This window comes from Ambystoma mexicanum, chromosome 5p (genome assembly GCF_040938575.1).
Source record: "Ambystoma mexicanum isolate Mex_15411 chromosome 5p, UKY_AmexF1_1, whole genome shotgun sequence".
NCBI classification, from domain to species: Eukaryota; Metazoa; Chordata; class Amphibia; order Caudata; family Ambystomatidae; genus Ambystoma; species Ambystoma mexicanum.
The window spans coordinates 241,872,165-241,893,089 of record NC_090930.1 but is presented as its reverse complement, the minus strand read 5'-3'; the positions used below and the strand labels follow the sequence as shown (position 1 = coordinate 241,893,089).

Here is a 20,925-nt window from a genome sequence, read left to right as displayed (position 1 = left end):
GCTGATACAAATTGCTAACAGTAATATCACTTTGGAAGGCTCAGGGCTGATCCGATATATTTTAGCTATATGCTCGAATGGCTGAATTGAATTCACTTTTATCAAGTTCTTAGTATGCTGCTATTTATATTGGTTTGTATTGTCCATCATATTTTTTTAGTGGATTCAAGTTTTTAGTATGTTCTATCTTTAATGTCTTGTATTTTGTATTATATTACTTTTCCTTTTTCTCTTTCTCTTACTTTTTGCTTGTTATTTTTTGCTTGCTATATTCTTTGCTTGTTATGTTTGAACTTGATTTTTATATGTTAGAATACGATTTTAAACCGTTGTTGTAAAGATTTTGATATCGAAAAACAACAAGTCATAATAAAAATAAAAAAATAAAAAAAAATACACTTTGCACCACTCTGTGAATCAGGGTGTTTGTTGGCAGTGCAAAGTCACTTTGAACCAGTTCCATGAACTTGGCCGTAGGGCACCTGTCTGTCGCAAACACATCATCAATGTGTAATATCATACCTACCCACCTAAGCGATCACTGCATCTTGCAGTGTAGGTTGGATGGTATCCTCCCTGTTTACAATTCTGTACCTGCATTGTCATTATTGGAATTAATCGCAAAGCCATCTCTATCAGATGGAACCCAGGATTATATAGGCACTTAAATTACTTGGTAAATAGGGACATAGTTAAAACAAATATCCAAACGATGTCCAAAAAAGAATTGAACTTATGCGAAAAGGTGAACGAACTCATGATACACAATCACATGGAATCATTAGCAACCCAAAGAAAAAGCGAAAAACATATATACTCTGCAAGTGCTTACAATGTCGAAATTGCGGCAAGGAAAAAACAGAAAAACTTTGACATACGTAAATTATCTGAAAACTATAAATCTATAAAGTCCTATGCTAATGAAAAAAAGGCAATTTTGATCAGTTATAAAAACGATCTTAAACAACTTAAGTTTAAGAAATATATCAAATCAAATCAGAAAATGATCCAAGATTTGATTAAGAAAAATTCAAGGGAAGTATGGAGGGCACTAAAAGATCCATTGTTGAAGGGTACCTCGTTGTTATGTTCAGCGGTGAGTGGAGAGGTCTGGATTGAAATATATCGGAAGAAATATGCCATGCCCCAAAAATTTAGCAAAATTCAATGTCCAGACTTCATGATAGATTTACCCTGCCTTTGCCCCTGGAGCATAGGTGAGATCGAACAGGTAATAGGGAACCTGAAATCTTCCAAAGCTGCTGGCCCGGATGGGATCCCTCCCTGTGTTATAAAAGATGACCCGAGGCTTTGGTCAGAAATTATATTAAGGCGACTGGAATGGGTATTTCGAACTAAAACTGTACCGGAATCATGGCTATCGGCAATTGTGATACCCTTACATAAAAAAGGAGTGTTGAACGATCCCAACAATTTTAGGCCGATAGCACTCATAGATGTCACAGCGAAGATCTTTGCTGCCTTAATTCTGAAGGATTTAAATGCATTCATTGAAAAACATAAGATTTTTTGCTTGCCATATTCTTTGCTTGTTATGTTTGAACTTGATTTTTATATGTTAGAATACGATTTTAAACCGTTGTTGTAAAGATTTTGATATCGAAAAACAACAAGTCATAATAAAAATAAAAAAAAAAAAAAAAAATACACTTTGCACCACTCTGTGAATCAGGGTGTTTGTTGGCAGTGCAAAGTCACTTTGAACCAGTTCCATGAACTTGGCCGTAGGGCACCTGTCTGTCGCAACCATCTCCCACAGTCACGAATGGGATATTTATCCCCTACGGCACTTATGACTTGACTTTCAGACTGCCCCCACCCTCAGGACTGCAGCCCACTGGGCTTTCATTAGGTTTGTGTTCTCCTTCCCACCCTAACCTCCCTTATACCTCAGCATCCACGGACCATTTCCCTTGTCTCACACTTATGGAAGCCCCTCGCCTCCCCCACAGCCTTCCTTTGTGCCACGGAGCCTTTCGCTCTGCACACTGGCACAGTAAAAACAAAAAAAACAACAAAAAAGCACACCAAATAAAAGAGTACAGGAGGGCGCGCATGTACATACGAAGAATTGAATCTTCCCATGATATTGGTGTCCAGCCTTTGAGTGAGTCCATGTACTCATGAAATAATGCTGCTACTTGAGGCAGAGTGCATGCACAAGAGGAGCTATGAACTGATTAAAGAGGGCATTTGTCTTCAGTCTTTTGTCCCTACTTATAAGTGAGAGCATGCGCACATCGAGGTGGCTGAGGCTCTTACCGAAGAATAGGTGTGTGTACTTATGAGAGAGGCCTGGCTCCGATTTTCTAGCTTTTAAAACGGCCTTTATCGTTTCATTGTTGCTGGAAATGGAAGTACAATTTGCTCGCTTAATACTCAACTCAAAACCATGCAGGCCCTTAAAAACGAGCCAGAATACATTACAGTTCCTCCTGTTCTGAGCTGATTGCAGTGGAAAGGGTGAAGTGGATGTCAAACAACTCTCTGCTATTCACGAGCCCGTGACTGTATCTATCCGCTCTTCCCAGATTGAACATGGCCGTCAAAGTGCCCGTCTGTGAAATACACGGCACAGCATTCGAGTCTCAAAAACCACTCTTTGGCAGCACTAAAACAAAGCGTTTTTAAATCATATTTTGTTTCTTTTCAGTAATAATAATATTCAGCGAATATGAATGCAGCGCTTACATTACAATGCAAGCAGCTTATCCGCCTTGCAGACGAAATGGCCCATCCGAGAAATAAAACGTGGAATGGCTTCCTGCGCTGTGCATAATCAATTGCATTAAAAGTAATGAGTGAGATCCTCGTCGCCGCTACATACATTCTATCTGAATAAAGGCAGTCAAATATGATAAGGTTATTATAATTCAAGTCAGCAAAGTGGAAAAGTTCAGGTCAGCTTGTAGACCATGTGCATCCAGATCCCATTCAGACATTTGGAGTCTGTCTAGCACAGGCTACATCAGGGGTCTGCAGCCATTGGCTCGCCAGATGTCTTGGACTACAACTTCCATCAGCGCCTTGTCAGCATAGTCAATGGTGAGGGAATACAGGAATTGCAGTTCAAAATGTCTGTAGAGCTACAAGCGGCTGACCCCTGGTCTAGAGGAACTTGGATCATGGTCAGTAGTCACTGGAGCGACCTTTGCAAGCTGAAGTCGTCTTGCGTACACTACAATAACCTTGACCTCCTGGCAATGGGGACCCAACCTTTGGTATAAGTCTGTACTACACAGGTTGGTAGTGTGGCTGAGCAGCCAGGTTTATCTCAAGAGGGGTCAATATGGGCAGTCATGTTGTGACACAGTTTCACAGTAGCAGTTATTCAAATAAAGAGTTACACTCAAGGTTTGTTGATAAAACAATTATTAATTTATTTCACAGTCAGTTGTATAAGACTTCTTCAGAAACCTTCCAGCCATCAACTCTTTTGTTTTGCTATTGTCACCCCGAGTGGGAAGGGTATGCCCAGACGTGGGTCCCTTGCCTGCTGGGCCTAGAGACCCAAGCTACTCCTCACTGATGACGCCCAACAAGGCTGAAACATGTCTGGGGATGCTTGTGGTCTCGTGCAAAAGGTATGTGACCTAGCAGTTCGGGCTGGACTACCCCTTTGGGGGTGGGACCAAGCCTGATTTGCATATGGTTTTTCCCCTTTTGTAATGGCTTGGCAGGCAAAGAACGATGGTCTGGAGGGTTGCCCAGAGCAATGCCAGAGGTCAAGACTTATTCTAAACCTTCCAGCCATCAACTCTTTTGTTTTGCTATTGTCACCCCGAGTGGGAAGGGTATGCCCAGACGTGGGTCCCTTGCCTGCTGGGCCTAGAGACCCAATCTACTCCTCACTGATGACGCCCAACAAGGCTGAAACATGTCTGGGGATGCTTGTGGTCTCGTGCAAAAGGGATGTGACCTAGCAGTTCGGGCTGGACTACCCCTTTGGGGATGGGACCAAGCCTGATTTGCATATGGTTTTTCCCCTTTTGTAATGGCTTGGCAGGCGAAGAACGATGGTCTGGAGGGTTGCCCATAGCAATGCCAGAGGTCAAGATTTATTCTAAACCTTCCAGCCATCAACTCTTTTGTTTTGCTATTGTCACCCCGAGTGGGAAGGGTATGCCCAGACGTGGGTCCCTTGCCTGCTGGGCCTAGAGACCCAAGTTACTCCTCACTGATGACGCCCAACAAGGCTGAAACATGTCTGGGGATGCTTGTGGTCTCGTGCAAAAGGGATGTGACCTAGCAGTTCGGGCTGGACTACCCCTTTGGGGGTGGGACCAAGCCTGATTTGCATATGGTTTTTCCCCTTTTGTAATGGCTTGGCAGGCGAAGAATGATGGTCTGGAGGGTTGCCCAGAGCAATGCCAGAGGTCAAGATTTATTCTAAACCTTCCAGCCATCAACTCTTTTGTTTTGCTATTGTCACCCCGAGTGGGAAGGGTATGCCCAGACGTGGGTCCCTTGCCTGCTGGGCCTAGAGACCCAAGCTACTCCTCACTGATGACGCCCAACAAGGCTGAAACATGTCTGGGGATGCTTGTGGTCTCGTGCAAAAGGGATGTGACCTAGCAGTTCGGGCTGGACTACCCCTTTGGGGGTGGGACCAAGCCTGATTTGCATATGGTCTTTCCCCTTTTGTAATGGCTTGGCAGGCGAAGAACGATGGTCTGGAGGGTTGCCCAGAGCAATGCCAGAGGTCAAGATTTATTCTAAACCTTCCAGCCATCAACTCTTTTGTTTTGCTATTGTCACCCCGAGTGGGAAGGGTATGCCCAGACGTGGGTCCCTTGCCTGCTGGGCCTACAGACCCAAGCTACTCCTCACTGATGACGCCCAACAAGGCTGAAACATGTCTGGGGATGCTTGTGGTCTCGTGCAAAAGGGATGTGACCTAGCAGTTCGGGCTGGACTACCCCTTTGGGGGTGGGACCAAGCCTGATTTGCATATGGTTTTTCCCCTTTTGTAATGGCTTGGCAGGCGAAGAACGATGGTCTGGAGGGTTGCCCAGAGCAATGCCAGAGGTCAAGATTTATTCTAAACCTTCCAGCCATCAACTCTTTTGTTTTGCTATTGTCACCCCGAGTGGGAAGGGTATGCCCAGACATGGGTCCCTTGCCTGCTGGGCCTAGAGACCCAAGCTACTCCTCACTGATGACGCCCAACAAGGCTGAAACATGTCTGGGGATGCTTGTGGTCTCGTGCAAAAGGGATGTGACCTAGCAGTTCGGGCTGGACTACCCCTTTGGGGGTGGGACCAAGCCTGATTTGCATATGGTTTTTCCCCTTTTGTAATGGCTTGGCAGGCGAAGAACGATGGTCTGGAGGGTTGCCCAGAGCAATGCCAGAGGTCAAGATTTATTCTAAACCTTCCAGCCATCAACTCTTTTGTTTTGCTATTGTCACCCCGAGTGGGAAGGGTATGCCCAGACGTGGGTCCCTTGCCTGCTGGGCCTAGAGACCCAAGCTACTCCTCACTGATGACGCCCAACAAGGCTGAAACATGTCTGGGGATGCTTGTGGTCTCGTGCAAAAGGGATGTGACCTAGCAGTTCGGGCTGGACTACCCCTTTGGGGGTGGGACCAAGCCTGATTTGCATATGGTTTTTCCCCTTTTGTAATGGCTTGGCAGGCGAAGAACGATGGTCTGGAAGGTTGCCCAGAGCAATGCCAGAGGTCAAGATTTATTCTAAACCTTCCAGCCATCAACTCTTTTGTTTTGCTAGCAATATATAGTTAACACTTATAATACACTTCAAAACACACTCTGTTTCTCTAAATCAGATGATAACCATCGGGATGGCACACAGACAATTCCGACACACGCAGGTGACAAATAGCTAGGGCACTGTGGACATTGATTTATCACTGGTACATTTAGAGCAATACTGAGTCCGGTGTAAAAGATAGAACAAAGGAATAAAACAAAGGTTCACAGATAATTCATAAACAGGTAAATACTTGTAAGAACCTTCCTAAGCAGAATACATTAACCCTTTCCTGGGGGAATGGCCAAAGCACAAAGTCAGAGGTAAAGAGAAGTCTCTCAGGGAGCCAGGACAGCAAATGTTAATTACACAATGTCAAGGGGAGCTGAAGATCTTCTTTGCAGGTAGGTAAACAGTCTTGCACAATGTTTTTAGAAATGTTTGTAGAAAATAGAACACTTGAAGGGCAACACGCTGGGAGGCTTGTGAGGGGCAAAGATTTAGCAACGCTAAACCAAGGCAGGTCTAAACGGAGAGCAAGCAAGGCTACACAAGAGGTACGTTCTCTTAGACTTTACAGTACCTCTGGTTAGAAGAAATGGTTCCAGCTGGCTTCTGTTCCTGTACAGCTCTGCAGAACCTGTTCCTGAGCTTCAGTCGTGGTGACAAGAGAGAAGACGTCTGGGGACTCCTGCTCTGCAATGGGAAGGTCAGCAGAAGCAATGGGCAACCTTCGATTCAGCAGTTCATCTGTGTTTCAGCTCCTCGCGTTTGACAGCAAATAGCAACACACAGTTCTCAGATACTACTTAAGACTTTCCTCAAATCTGGGGTCCAGCATTCTGTTGAGGTGGCCTAGGCTTGGTCACTCCTGCTTCAGGGAAGTCCGGTGGATCTCCCTGGCACTTTGGTTACAGCAGCAGCGCAGTGGAAGTACAGACAGCTCTGAAAGGATGTCCAGACGGGCTTACTTTGGAGTTGATTGGTCCCACCAACTCAAAGGGAGAAGTCATCCTTGCAGGGCTTCTCTAGTCGAGGTGAATTCGGAGCTTCGGTACAGGAGTAGGACTTAACAAGACAAACCAACAGTCCAGGAGTTGTAGCAGGCATCTCTTCCAAGCTCTTCTTCATATTCCTTTGTGCAGTGGTCAACTCTGCCTTCCAAGCCAAAAAGCCTCGCCTTTTATGCAGGTTTCTCCCGTTCATTCTAGCCTAGCTGTCAATCACACAGCAGGTTGGCTGTCCTTGCCAGCCATTCACCTTTGGGTGCATTCCTGTAACCAAGGGGATTAAGGGCAGGGAGTTTCTGGCACTTCCCTCACTTCCTGGCCCTGCCAGACATACTGGAGCCAGAGGCGGGCTTCACTTATGAATCCCGCCAAAGACAAAATGAACAAAGGGACCAAATCTAGTTTGGCACAGAGAGTAAATCGCAAGAAGGACCTTCCCAACAAGAAATGGTGAAAAAAGAAGACCGGGTCCATTTTGACTAAATGGGCACCCACGGGCACCTTACCGTGGCAACGAAAGCAGCCTGCAGTAAAAACACACAATGGTAGTAAAAGGTAAACCACTGCCATCAGCCATTAATTGTACAAAGGGTAACATTAAAATGTTACATGAGATTCTAGACTAATGGGATACTAAGTAACCTCTGCAGCACTCTATGGTAAGATAGTGTGGGCTGAGTCTAAAAAGTTACAACATGTAAGTAAAGTCAATTTCACTTTACTGCTCTTGGAAACAGTAGTCTCACCAAGAGAAGGTATTCAAAAGATTTGGGAAGGGAAATCTTAAGAGACTTCCCTGTGCCACTGCACTGAAGGTGCTGTGTGGCACAATGAAAAAGATGATGCCTATGGAGTTTGTCAGACTCCAAAGTCAAAAGAAATGCAGGGAATAAATCACATTAAAATTACATGAGAGATAAAAAGTCCTAAAGTCCAGCAAAACAGCTGGGGGTCTTTAAGGTAGAAGGCAATTAACACATTTCTGAGAATTCTCCATAATACCCACCCTCCACCGGAAGTACTCCTAATGATATAATGGTGGCATGGCACATGGTAGTTCCCTCCCCTGTATTGCTATTGTAAATAAAATACAGTTGCCCTGCAGTTCAATATGACATGCAATGAAGTTTATGACCTCTGAATGTTTTGGACTTGTAAGTGAAGTCAATATATTTGCAGCAGGCAGCGCACCTCCAATATTGCAAAAGAAGCTAATCTGTTGCTAATAAGAATAACTTTGACTCTTGTGTGTGCCAATCCAATCTTATCCTCCTCTTTTCCTCCCTTTTCATTTTTCGCTGCACTACTTTGCCTCCCTATAATACATGGCAGCCTGCAATACCCTTTTAAAAGGCTGTAAATATTGTTCTTATTACAGGCTAGTAGTGACACCACTACTGACTTGTACTAACTAAAGGACATCACTATTGCTCTGCAATCAGTCATTATTCTTCATTTGTGATGTCAAAATGCGTGCTGCTTGAGCCAGCACAGAGCAGACTTCTAGGTGCCACTGAACCACTTCATTAAAGCCCAGGCAGGCAGTGCACATTCCTTTGTCCTAAACTCGCTTTCTTTGACACTTTAAAGCCATTTACTGATAAGGAACTGTATATGGCAGTATGCTTATTGTGTACACTGCAGGAGTTTAACACTTGAGAGCAAGAATCTGCATGTCATTGCTTATTTGAAAGCACAAAACAAACACATTCTTACATATGCATTTTATTAAAAAGCTTAAATTATTCTTCTGCAAAACATGAAAAGCTGCTTTTTAAAAATAAATCCGGAAACTACATTCACGCTATGCATTAGCAACTGAAATATCTCTTGCATTACATTAAGCGAGTTCGCCGGGTATTAAGGGGTTGTCCGTGTATAGCCATGTGGTATAGGGAATGAAATACGCCATGCTGTGTATTAAATGGGTATTGCAGGTCTACTCAGAGTATTGGCCCCAGATTACTACATATCACAAAAGCACAAATGCATTTTACACCTCTGCAAATGGCTTTTTCTCCTGTGAAGATGCATTTTATTAGTGGGGTATTTATTGAGCATGGACCTAGTTTTGAGAAGCAGCAGCGTGCTTTACAGAGGTATACAACAATGCAGATACACAACAGAGCGCTTTACAGAGGTATACAACAATGCAGATACACAACAGAGCGTTTTCCAGAGGAAACAAAAGAATAGATAAACATCGAAAGGTAGGATACAGAGAGACAGAGAAGAGGGGTACATCTGTACAGATGACTGGGAGGAGCAGGCCTGGACGGCTTTTGTCAAGTCAGGTGGCACGGATGAACAACGTGAAGGCCATTAGCAATTAACTTGCACTACAAGGATGGTTGTGCATTACCGTCACTGGTGGCCAAATCCCTTATCTCAAAGATAACCTAACATGTTTCGGAAGTCCATGCAGGTGCACAGTTTAGTAGGCTTTTCTTGTTTTACCAGGGAAGCTACACTTGTTACTCTAATGAATGCTTGGTTGCTCTTCTGTTAAGATGGCATTACACCAATGTTGATGAACTTGACATTCAGTAATAACTTACCCGTTGAACAGTCTGCACCGGTCCATTTAGGGTCACAGCTGCAAATGCCAGTCTCCAGTTGGAAGGTCCCATGTCCAGAGCATTGTTCCTGGCATATGGGCAGCGTGGTTTCACAGTTCACTCCTCCCCAGCCAGCAGAACAGTGGCACTCCCCTTGGACACAGACCCCATGACCGGAGCACATAGGATCCAAGCAGTCCTCTGAAATGAAGAGTATGTATTAATATGAATTTTAAATCCTATTATGGACTGTTAAGCTACGGAAGAAAAAATCAAATAATACAACTAATTGGAAAATGTCCAAAACATTAATCATTGTTGATGTTTGCTGTCTCTTGATGTCTCTAAAACAATTTCAGATTGACTGTATGTGCATGGCATGGGAACATTAATTGTGACACTCTCTCTCGCTCCATTCTGCCCTCTGGCCCAACACACCCTGCCGGACATACTTTGGATGTTCTCCTCACCTCAGACATCCCCCTCTCTAAACCTCTCACCACTCCTCTCTCTTGGACAGACCAATTTCTACTGTCCACTCCTCTGAAACTCTCTACCCCACAGGAAAATCACCCCCCCCCAACACTGACATCTACATTCTTGGTCATTCTCCCATGAAGTGTGTTTCAATGGATGCCTTTCTCTGCTCCTCTTACTTCTGCAGTTGACTCACACCCTTACAGAGCCCTTTCTAATCTGCATCTTTCTATATCCAACACGCTGGACATCCTTGCCCCTGTCATGAGAATACCTCCAAGTGCAACTATTGGTATGATTCTGACATCGCCGTCCTGAAACGCAAGTGCAGGGTAGCTGAGAGGAAGTGAGAGGTTTCGGGCGCATCCTCTGACAAACTGGCCTGCCGCCTGCTCCAAAGGCAATACAGACTCTCTGCCCTGTCCAAGAAGAGAGCACCCATTCAAGCCTGCATCTCTGCAGCCTCTAACAACACGGTAGAAACTCTTTAAAATCTGCAAGGCTCTGGCCTCTCACTTCTCTGCTAAAGCTTATGACATCCTGTCATCTATCTCTTCTTCCACTCCCACTTTCCTTTCTCAGCCCTGTGTTGGCCATCTATCCCTCTACTCCTCCTTTCTCCTCTTTTTCCTCTTTCTCTCTGATAACATCTGATGAGGTTTCTAGACAAGTCCGATCTATGAAGGTGTTGTCTAAACAGGTGCTGCTGCGGAACCATCAAAGGCCATATTGACCCCCTCGCTCCAGCCTTGGTGATGTCTGTAATAACTCCACTTCAAGTTTCCTCTTATCCCTTAAGCATTCCTGTGTGCGCGCTCTCCTCAATAAGCCGTCCGCCGATCCTATCTGCCCGGCAACCGATCACCCAATCTCCATCACCCCTTTCCTGGGCAACCTCTTGGAAAGGATGGCCATCTCCCAGCATACTCTCCACCCTGAATCTGTTGGTTGTCTCCATGACCATCAGTCTGCCTTCAGAGACACCAGAGGCAAAGACACTTGTCTCCTGAACACCTGTGAAGGTCTGCTCTCTAACCTTGATTCCAGCATTCCTTCTGTCCCCATCCTCCTTGATCTTTCCTCTGCTTTTGACATGGTCAAACACGCCACCCTGATCTATCGACTCTGTGAGAACCTGGGCATTACGGATCAGGCCCTGGAGTGGCTGACCTCCTTCCCCTTGGACCACCCATCCCAGGTCCAACTTGGTCACTTTCTCTCCACCACCCCTCTCTATCTACCTGTGGCATTCCCCATGGCTCTATGGCTCTATCCTCTCACCATGCATTTTCAAACTCAAATTGGCCCCTTTGGCCCACCTGATCTCTACCTTCTCTCCAAACGTTCAGTGTTATGCGGATGACATGTAGCTTTCCTTCAGGCTCCCTTCAGCCTCCTCTCCTCTCTCGCTCATTCCTGACTTTCTATCCATGATCCTTGATTGGTGCACATGCAAGATCTCTGCCTTAATGCCACTAGGACAGAGATTCTTCTCATTGGGACCCCTGCCCCTGCTCTCCCTCCCTCTATCTCTGCCCGCCAGCCTTGGGCCCTCTTCCTTCGCCTTCCTCAGAGGTAAAAAACCTTGGTGTCATCTTCTTATCCAATCTCTGTTTTTCTCATCACATCTCAGACATCACCAAGAAGTCCCACTACCAGCTGGACCTCCCCAAAGAACTCTTACCTTTCTCACTTTCCGCCAGAAGCTCACGGTCTCTAGAGCCCTGGTTCTCTCTAGGCTGGACTACTGCAACAGCCTCTTTCTCAATCTGCCCTCCTCTACTGTCCTCCCTCTGCAACTAATCCAGAACAGGACTGCAAGACTTATCCTTGGCCTCAAGCCCAGTGACTGTATCTCTCCAGCCCCGAAATCTCTCCACTAGCTCCCGGTGGATGCAAGGATCAAGTTCAAGACCCTTTGCATTGTCCACAAGGCTTTCTGGGGCCGGGGCCCGCACTACATCCAAAGCTCTCTTCCAAACTACCTTTCTTCTCAAGCCCTTCGCTCACTACCTCCAACTCTCTGAGTGTTAGAAGCTTTTTCCAGGCTGAGAGTGGGGGGTAGATCTCTCTCCTCTGCAGGTGCTCCCTCTGGACTGGCCTGAGTGCCTATCTCAAACTTTGAGCCGGACCACCTGAAGTTCCAGGAAGCAGCTCAAAACTTTCCTCTTCTCCTCTGCTTTCTCTCTCGCCTTCCCCTGCGGACCTACCTGACCTGCCTGTCTGCTGTGCCAACTGGTTACTTGGCTAGCCTCATAGTCTCACTGGGTACCAGGCTCTTTCTTGATCAGTCGCCCTTGCACTTCCTATGGGCCTACCACGCGTTTAGGGGCTGTAACTGTAACCATACAGTCCCTTTTTCTCCTTGCTCTACCCAGAGCCGCATTGCCCTGGCTGCACTTACTCAGAGCATTGCTGGCCTGTTTTCCCCTCCCCTTTTCCTTGCACCCCCCCTCCCTTTCCCCTTGCAAGTCTCGTAATCGCACTTGCACGATCTGAATGACACAAGGCCTAGTAAAAATGTTTGTCTTGTCCTCCCTCTGTATTCCCTCCCTTGTCCTTTAGCGCCTAGTAACACTTGTGTACAGGCACATTATAAATTACTTATCACATCTAATCATATCATAACTTTACAAATCTAGGAGTAGATTCACAAATGTGTTTTATTTATTGAACACATGGTGGGTCACACTCGCTCCCACATTACATGTCAAATGTATAAATGAGTAAAATGCACCATGTTTATAAAAGGAAAGGGAAATGCACATCACTCAAGTAGTTTGTGAGTGGGCTCAAAGAGCTGAGTCAAACATCTGGAAAATGTACACATCTGTTTCTTTTTATGATTTGGGAATTTTTCTCATGTGTAAATATCACATGTAAAGTGGGTACCTGCGCTGCATCCCTTTTTGTGAATCCCTATTGTTTAGAATGATATCTCTGAGAATGTTAATCCTATGTCATGCATAGTCTCTTCTCATTCTACACAGCTGGTGGCCTGCCCTCACCTCCTCCAACCTCTCTGCATCCCAGCATGGGCAGGATCACCCTGCCACTCCACCTGGTAAGCCCAGCAGGTTTCTTCACTTATATTTCACTTTTTTCCCTGAGTGCTCCGACACAAGCGCATTTTCTGCTCTTTGATCTGGAAACAACCATGTGCTTCCTAGATTGCGTGCATTATGTGTTGTGCAGCAAAACTGCTTGAAAATGACTGTCCAGCACCATCGAGCCCCCTTGGGCCTCCATCCACCGTGGCCTGTGTTCTTTTTAAATATGGCCGACGGCATTGAAGTCCACCAGGTACTGGAGTGCCTGATTTCCATCCCTCGCTTCGGCTGCAATGATTGGCTCCATCATTATTCATAGAGCCAATGGGGGAGCCAACAGGTGTGGAGCTGACACTCCCTCTAAGGCTGTCTTCAAAGGCTCCTATCTTGCCCCGCCTGGGCATGGGTGGCCCTGCCCCCCCAACCCTCATGCTCCTTTAAAGCATGCCATGCCCACTGGGTACCTCCTTCTCCAACATTAACCTGGCTCCTGGACCTCCTCTTTTTGGAATGCATTGTCGAACAGAAAATTATATCGTGCCTCCTATACTGTACGAATATATGTATATTGGCCTACGCCAAGCTGTTTATAAGCCACTTGCGAGGAAAACCGCGTTGCAAGGTCTTGACCTTAGATCAGTGTAAACCGCCATTTTAGATCTATCTGCCATTTTAGATTCTCCCTCTAAAGTCACCCTGTGTTCTAAGATGGTGGACAATGTAATTCCGAATGCAACATGGCCGTCTTGACCTCTGTGTACAAACTAATGTATAACTTGCCTGCAGGCTACATGTTGGGGTCATGAACTGAGACCTTCTCCTTCGCTGACCTGTGTGTAGAGGATTGCTTGCACCAACAAAGCTAATCCATGAGCATATGTTAAACACAATGCATTCAAATACTGAAATGTGAAAACTTGCTTGACTACATTGTATAAAACTGTTTGAGAAGGCTTAACATGAAATTCTAAGGTATACTGTTGCCATTGAGGCTTGTTAGTGAATACATTAAAGGTAAACCCTAAATGTACAGATGTACGAACTCGGCACGAACCCTAGATCCGTAATGTATTAACTTATATTATCCTGGGAAATGGGTTGAACATCATGATTTCGAGGGTATAAAGAGTGCGACTATTCTAATGTACAGTCCCACTCACTGAGCACACCGACCCACGCTGTAGTTCGCTGTGTTGTACTGAGGGCCGATAGCTATCTGTTGCTTTGTCCTTTGAAACTGTTCAGTATAAAATAAAGATATTTTGTATGTTCCTTTGTAACCCGTGTTTGATGTATTTCTTTTTGGGGTACTCAGCCTCGATATCTTCTTTTTGTTTTCACAGCATTAGTGAGGCTGAACTTTTCTGTTGCCTTCTTCCCTAACACCTGAACCACCTTAAGTGTTGGCTATTTCACTCTGCCCCTCTACCTCTCCTTCCTAGATTACTGCTCTAACAGCACTTGTGTTCTTTTAATAATTGTTCTTTGTGGTTTGCCTTTTACATCACTACATCCATTCTGCATTGCATTGGGCTCTATTTACATTCGAATTTAGGAAGTTGTGCCTCTTACATCACTGCACCCATATTGCATTGTGCTCTGTTTAAATGAGGATCTAGGTGGTTGTGCCTTCTACATCACTGCATACATTATGCATTGCTTTGTGCTCTGTTTACAATCGTTTTTGATGGTGTGCTCTTTTCATCTTGCACCCTTTTCATGCACTGCACTCATTGTGATCCTTTTTGCATACATCCCTGGCACCCCCACGTATTGTTCTGAAGTTGTGCCCACTTATCTACTAAGCCTCGCAGAGACTGGCCAGAACTGTGATTGGCATCCCCCTTTTTTCTACATTCCTCTTACACCGGCAGCCTCTTTCGTTCTTTGCATAGTGTGCCTCTCCCTGTCACCCCTCCTTGCTCCTCTCCTACTACTTGTCTCATGCACTTATCACTATCAGAAACACTGTCTGGCACGTATGATGGACTCATTGCCTTGTTCATCTTTCCCTTCCCTCCCCTCTCTCCTTTTATGTACAGCTCTTGAATTACTGAAACGACCATCAACCACATACAATAAGTATGTAATTTGTTGTAACAAGTTGGTATTCCTTTGTTCTATGTTGTACCTCCAAACGCATAGCACTTGCGTATTCTGAATTCTCCAATGCCTATTAAGAATGTCAATTCTATTTGCTTATCTACTCTCCCTCCCTGCGTTGGAGCGCTTTGAAGCGTGTCTTAAGTGTAAAGGCGCTATACAAATGACAAAGAAATAAAATAAATAAAAAATGTTTGACATTTTGTTTCTCCAGTTTCAAATCACACACAGGTTGTGGTACCGTTAGTGGACTAAGCGGACGTATCATGCAGAGGTGGAACAATACATTCATTTTTGAAGTCCAATAGACTTCGAAATACGTAAGCATTGTTCTACCTCTGTGTAATAATTCCTTTTAGTCTAATAAGCAATATCAAAACTTGCATTGAGTGGTACGTAAAGTAAAACACTTATTTTTTTAAACAAGGAAAAGTTTTCATTAGATCTTAAAAGGAAACACTTGATGAAAAGTGCATTGGGGGATCAGGGAAATCAACACAATTTCTCCAGCCCTAAATACAATCCAGACCTGGGAAAAAGTTGTGATTTACTCTGGCGTAAGCCATTGTGTACAAAAAGGAACTTAAGCCGTAGGTCCTTGTTAGGCGCTTGTGCCTAAATTTACATAGAATAGGTTTCTACGAGAACACAGAAAGTGAAGGGGAACAGTATACTGTATTTATAACGAACTTTTTATGTAGACATGCACATTAAACACAACTTTTATAATGAAAAACATAATGAAAATGTACGTGGGGGTGAGGTAAAGGGTTACATCTTTAGGGTAAATGGTTGGAGTGGGTTTTTAGGGGTGGGAAACAGGGTTTTGGGATCCCCACACAAATGTAATATTTTCGGTGTATGTGCATTCTACATAAAAAGTGCCGTTACAAAGACATGTAAACTCTTGTGGGATGTGCTTCAGATGGGGGAGGCACATGTTGCTGGATAACAGCACAGTAACCAAGTGTGCCTTCAGAAGTGATCCTAATTGATGCAGAACCCAGGTACACATTGCAGCACAAAATGTAAATACTCGTAGAAATGAAGTCAGAATTCTAAACTAAAACTAGTGGAGATAGGCACGTCCTTTCCCACTCAATATTGCACGAGATCATCATTTATTATCACAACTACGAACCTTTGGGAGGTGAGTTTTTTTGGTGACCTTGGGCCAAGGGGCCATAAACGACACAGCAGATTTTTGAAAGAACATTTAGACAAAGTGCATGAAACATGAAATTAATATTAGCTGAATTAGTATTCACCATGTCTAAGAGCTGTTTCTACACATGCCTGCATGACTAACCTACAACTGAGTGTTCCAGCTAAACATGGTGAAATAAGTTGGAGGCAGTACACCCACTGTTGCCCGACCCAATAAATAAATAAGTAAATAAATAAATACATACATACATACATACATACAAACATACTACGAAGGAATTGACAATCTAGTGATCTTTTTTGAGACTTGCCCACTGCATTACCGTGTACACTGCATAGCCTGATGCACAGGGCAGGACACGTTTTCAGGCACACATGTTTTTGTGTGTGTATATGATCACATTGATCAGTCAGTTTTGACAGGGCTGCATTGCCCCTGTTGTGGAAATGGCTCTTCTTCACCCACCTATTTCGCAGATGTCCCCTTTGTACCCGGGCACGCAGATGCAGATGCCAATTAAGCAGGTTCCGTGCCCGAAGCAGGTTGGGTCAAGACATTGCTCTTCGGGTACATCGCATTCTTGCCCTTTCCAGCCATCGCGACACGCACAGTGCCCCTTGTCATATTCACCATTGCCGCTGCATAGGATGGGGCAAGAATCTAAAAGAAGAACAACAGCAAAAGGTAGTCATTACATTCTCTGCCCAATATAGACACATAGCATTGCTGCATCCTGACGTAAAGGCTTTAAGACGGGTGTAGATGGTCTGTAAGCAATCATCGGTCTGTCGACAGGAAGCTTTGATTAAAGCAGGTATATAATGATGATTCCTAGATGCCTCCTGGTCAGGTTCGCTAAACAAATGTCAAAATAAATAAAAAAATAAATAATGTGGAACTTTTGCAATGTAAGTGCCCAGTTTCATCCACTTTCTATGTATCCATGTGCACGTATGCCTGCCAAGCTTTCTGCTGTGGAACTTAAAAAAAATATGGCATATCTGACTGCATGTCATTGTAAGGATTTGACTAATTCCTGATTTCGGTCATTAATACATTAACCTTTGGAAATACACAGTAAGCACCTTTAAATCTTGCTAACATTATTGTACAAAACTCACTGTGTTTTGTTGAAGCCCTCGTCCGCCAACCCCTGTATTACAGCAATATGTTTGAAGCAGAGCCTGGCAAGAACTTTCAAATGGTGCCTTTAAAGCATCCTTGGCTACCATGAGTAATTCCTAACTCGTCCTGTAATTAATTCTCTTTCCTTAACACCTGCCGGTTCTCTCTTGCCACTAGTGACCTCACATTCCTTGCTCATGTTGCTCAGTGTTTCATCCAGCAACTACACAGATTGCATACGTTGGTTACATTCTGCAAGTGGCTGGCTGATCCACATTAACGACTTTCCTCAGGTTTTCAGCAATCTACCAGTGTTTCAGAGTGATCTGCACACGATCCAACACCCTGATGCTGTCTTGGTAATAAGCTACTATGACCATACATTGCTTTTGCAATTACTGTGACACAGTATGACAGACTGCTACTGTTATGGTGCATTTCTAAACTCTGACCTGGTGGGCAAAAGGTTTAGGAGGCCACCCTAGTTTAGTGGAACAGGGGAACCTGCTGGACAAATCAGACCAAACTAAGGTAGTTTGGCAGGTGGTCAAGACTAGGTCTCAGGAGGGGTGAGAGTGATTGGAAGCCCACAATGAGCACACACAGTAAAACTCCACAGAATACTCTTAGACAAGTGTATATCAAAATACATTTATTATAGGCCTTATAACTAAACACAAATAAACCACAGTAATAACAGTTACCATGCACGCCTTACACTATTTACCATATACACAAATGCGTTTCGCCTAATGCGGAAAATGGTGAGCACACAACCACAACTTGCAACAGAAGAGTTAACACAAATATTGCACTCGCAGTTCTTCACAGTCGATCCCTAACATATGTAGTCCAGCCCTACGAAGTGGGGAGCCTTATGCTCAAATGTACAGCAGTGCATTAACAACGCACAGTTGTACGTAAAAGTGAAAGCGGGTCCTCTTCAGGGAGCTTTAGTAGTTCAGGAAGGGGCTTTAGGTGATGAAGAACAGTGTCATATTATTCAAGGAGGGTCTATCCTTGCAGGTAGAGGGACTTTCGAGTTTTTGGAATAGATAGATCCTAACTAGGATGAGTATCTTTTCAGGGATTCTCATGCGTAAAGAACAAAGGCTGTGCTAGGGGGCCACCGATAAGTGATACATGTACTCACCGAAACTCAACACAGTCTAGGCCAAACTTTGCCAGTCTATGCCAGGTCGCTTGTAAGTTCAATAACTGTAGTTACACGTCACTCCGGCTCTCAGCGGCTGCAGGACGGGACGATCGTCCATGGTGGGACAGTAGCCTTTTCTCAGCTCTCGATGAAGAAAAGAGGAGGGTTTCAGTGCAGCACGTCTCAAGGACGAGGGGCGCAGGTATGCAAGTCTCCTACAATGACTGTCACCACAGCAGGGTAACACAGGGACTGCAAATTCTCATGGCATGGTGCACTCTCATAAATTGCGACCGAGAGGCGTTACGATTAAGTGTTTTGATGGGAGAGGGCCCAGGACCACAAGTTAGTGAATTTCAAAGTCATGAGTGTCAACTTAGGATGGCAGTGCTCCTAAATGATACCCCGGGTTCGGGCTGGTCAGTTCACTGGATGGCCCAGGAACACTTCCGGAGAGACTCTTTTTGAGGGTAAGCAGGAGGTGTCCAGAGTAGTTGGTCCCACTACTCCAAAGGGTCGAAGCACCCTTGCAGGCCTTCTGTGATCAGTACAAAAGCAGGGGTATGATCGAACAACAGCTGGGTCAGGGTTCCAAACCATCTAGCATGTCCCTGGTGGTTCCACAGGTCTGCTCCTTCATTTCAGGATACTTGGCTCCTTCTGTAGTTCAGTGTGAACTTCAGGGGATCTACCTGGAATGGATGCAGAGCCCCTTCAAGATTCCAAGATTCGTTTCGCGCTCAAATCTGAGATAGCCAATGGAAGATCTGCTCTCTTGCATTCACGCCAGGTGTGGGCCAATCATGGTCCACGGTGGTTTCAGCCATTCGGGCATACCAGAGATACTGGCAACAGTATTGTGGATTGGGACATGACAGTTCCTGCCCTCTTCTTGGGCACTAGCACACGAGACATGCAGGAGCCCACGAAAGAGGTGGATTATGCAGGAGGCTGCATGCCCAAATAAGGAATACCCGGGTCACTTGGCCTGGGGGAAGGCAAAGGGACAAAATGGCCAAAGGACAGAACAAAAGACTTAGTGGCATGGCCATTTTCCGCACTGGCCACAGTCTTGAGCCAAACGTGGTAAACACATTTTGGTTCAATAAAAAGAAGTACAAATACTTTCAAAGTAAACTGCTGCCACTTTGTCCTCGGCACACTTGTACAATCAGCCAAAAATCATTAGAGGGCGGCAAGGGCCATAAAACAAAAAGGACCTCTATACACAGTACTGTAAGGTACTTTGCACATAGATAAAAAGTTACCAAGAAATGGCAACATAGTCAAAGACTGAGGAAAACATAGCTTCCCAGTACTGACAGCCTGAAGGGTGTGTCAGTTTCCCCATAATAAATGAGCAAAAGCTCAGAGCAGTGCATTTGAAGGCTGTGCTCCACTGGAAAGGGTCATTTTAGTTAAGCCAAACAAAAGCAAAACATTTGGGGGTCCATAAATGGAGGGGAAATTGCACCTAAGGGAAATCCTTCTTAACAGCTATGCAACTGCATCCCCAGGGATCTTTTAAGGAAGGTGGGCAGGTTTTTGATCCAGTGAGGCACGTACCAGCCCATGCTTGTACCTTGCAGGCTGCCATCATGTCAGAGACTCCTTACACTTTTTTATGAGGAAAAACTCTTAGCACTAGCCAAAATGTGTCCAAGTGCAAAGAACATTTACAGGTTTTCAATGATGTTTGCACAGAGGAAATGTTTGCTGTGTCCTATTAGCACTAGTGAAAACAACGAATATAGATTTTTTGAATTAGGGATATTTCTGGCCAGTCCAACATCCTGCAGAGCTGTGCCTGCCTACACTGGTGCAAATGCATTGTAATGAGTTCCAAATGTGAAAGAATGCACATCCTTGGGCAACAAGGGCAATGGAGCGGATGTGTGCACATACACAATCAGTGGGCAGAGATTCTGCTGCTGGTCACTTACCAGCTGTAAACTATGATTTGCTCTACTCTAAGCCAAGAGACCATGCAAGTGGCAAGAGTGCGCAGTACAAGGCCCATTAACATTGGTGGCTGAGAGCCCGCCTCTGCTGGCAACACTGACTGTCACTCACGCCACTAGGGAAAGCCATTAGCTGTTACCCACAAGTGCGTTACTAGATGCACTGTTCTCATCCCGGATTCCAAGATCTGCCAGGTCACGCGGCATCGGCACGTTCTGAGGCAGGAATATTTGCATTAGAACAGGAAACATGTGCTCTATGGCAAACCTTTTGGTCTATTGGGCACTATAAAAACCACATTAAATAAATACCTACTCTCATTGGGCATCTCGCAGTGAGGTGTTTACCTGTATAAATCACTTGTGTTTCCCCCAAAGAAAATATATGTGAAGATGAATACAAAAGCGTGTGCTCTAAACTTTCATCTCAGAACATGTTATCATGCCATGTTTTTTTCTGGAGAGGAGCACCTGCTACCTTTTTGAAATATTTGGAAGGAACTTGGGGTTGGTCACCCTGAGTTACTTGGGGGCAACCAGATGTGGACTCCCTGCTGACTGTTCTCAGAGAAACAAAGCTTCAG

General features: G+C 44.9%; 1 protein-coding gene across 4 annotated transcripts in view; it reads right to left on the bottom strand.

Moving 5' to 3' along the window:
* TENM1 (teneurin transmembrane protein 1) overlaps positions 1-20,925 on the bottom strand; it is a 2,006,416-nt gene that overhangs the window by 768,067 nt on the left and 1,217,424 nt on the right. For all 4 annotated transcript variants that reach the window (XM_069612654.1, XM_069612656.1, XM_069612655.1 and 1 more), the window contains 2 exons: positions 16,565-16,759; positions 9,302-9,502 (listed from right to left, as the gene is read on the bottom strand). In XM_069612654.1, coding sequence (XP_069468755.1) covers positions 9,302-9,502; positions 16,565-16,759 — 396 coding nt within the window. The remainder of the gene's footprint in view (positions 1-9,301; positions 9,503-16,564; positions 16,760-20,925) is intronic.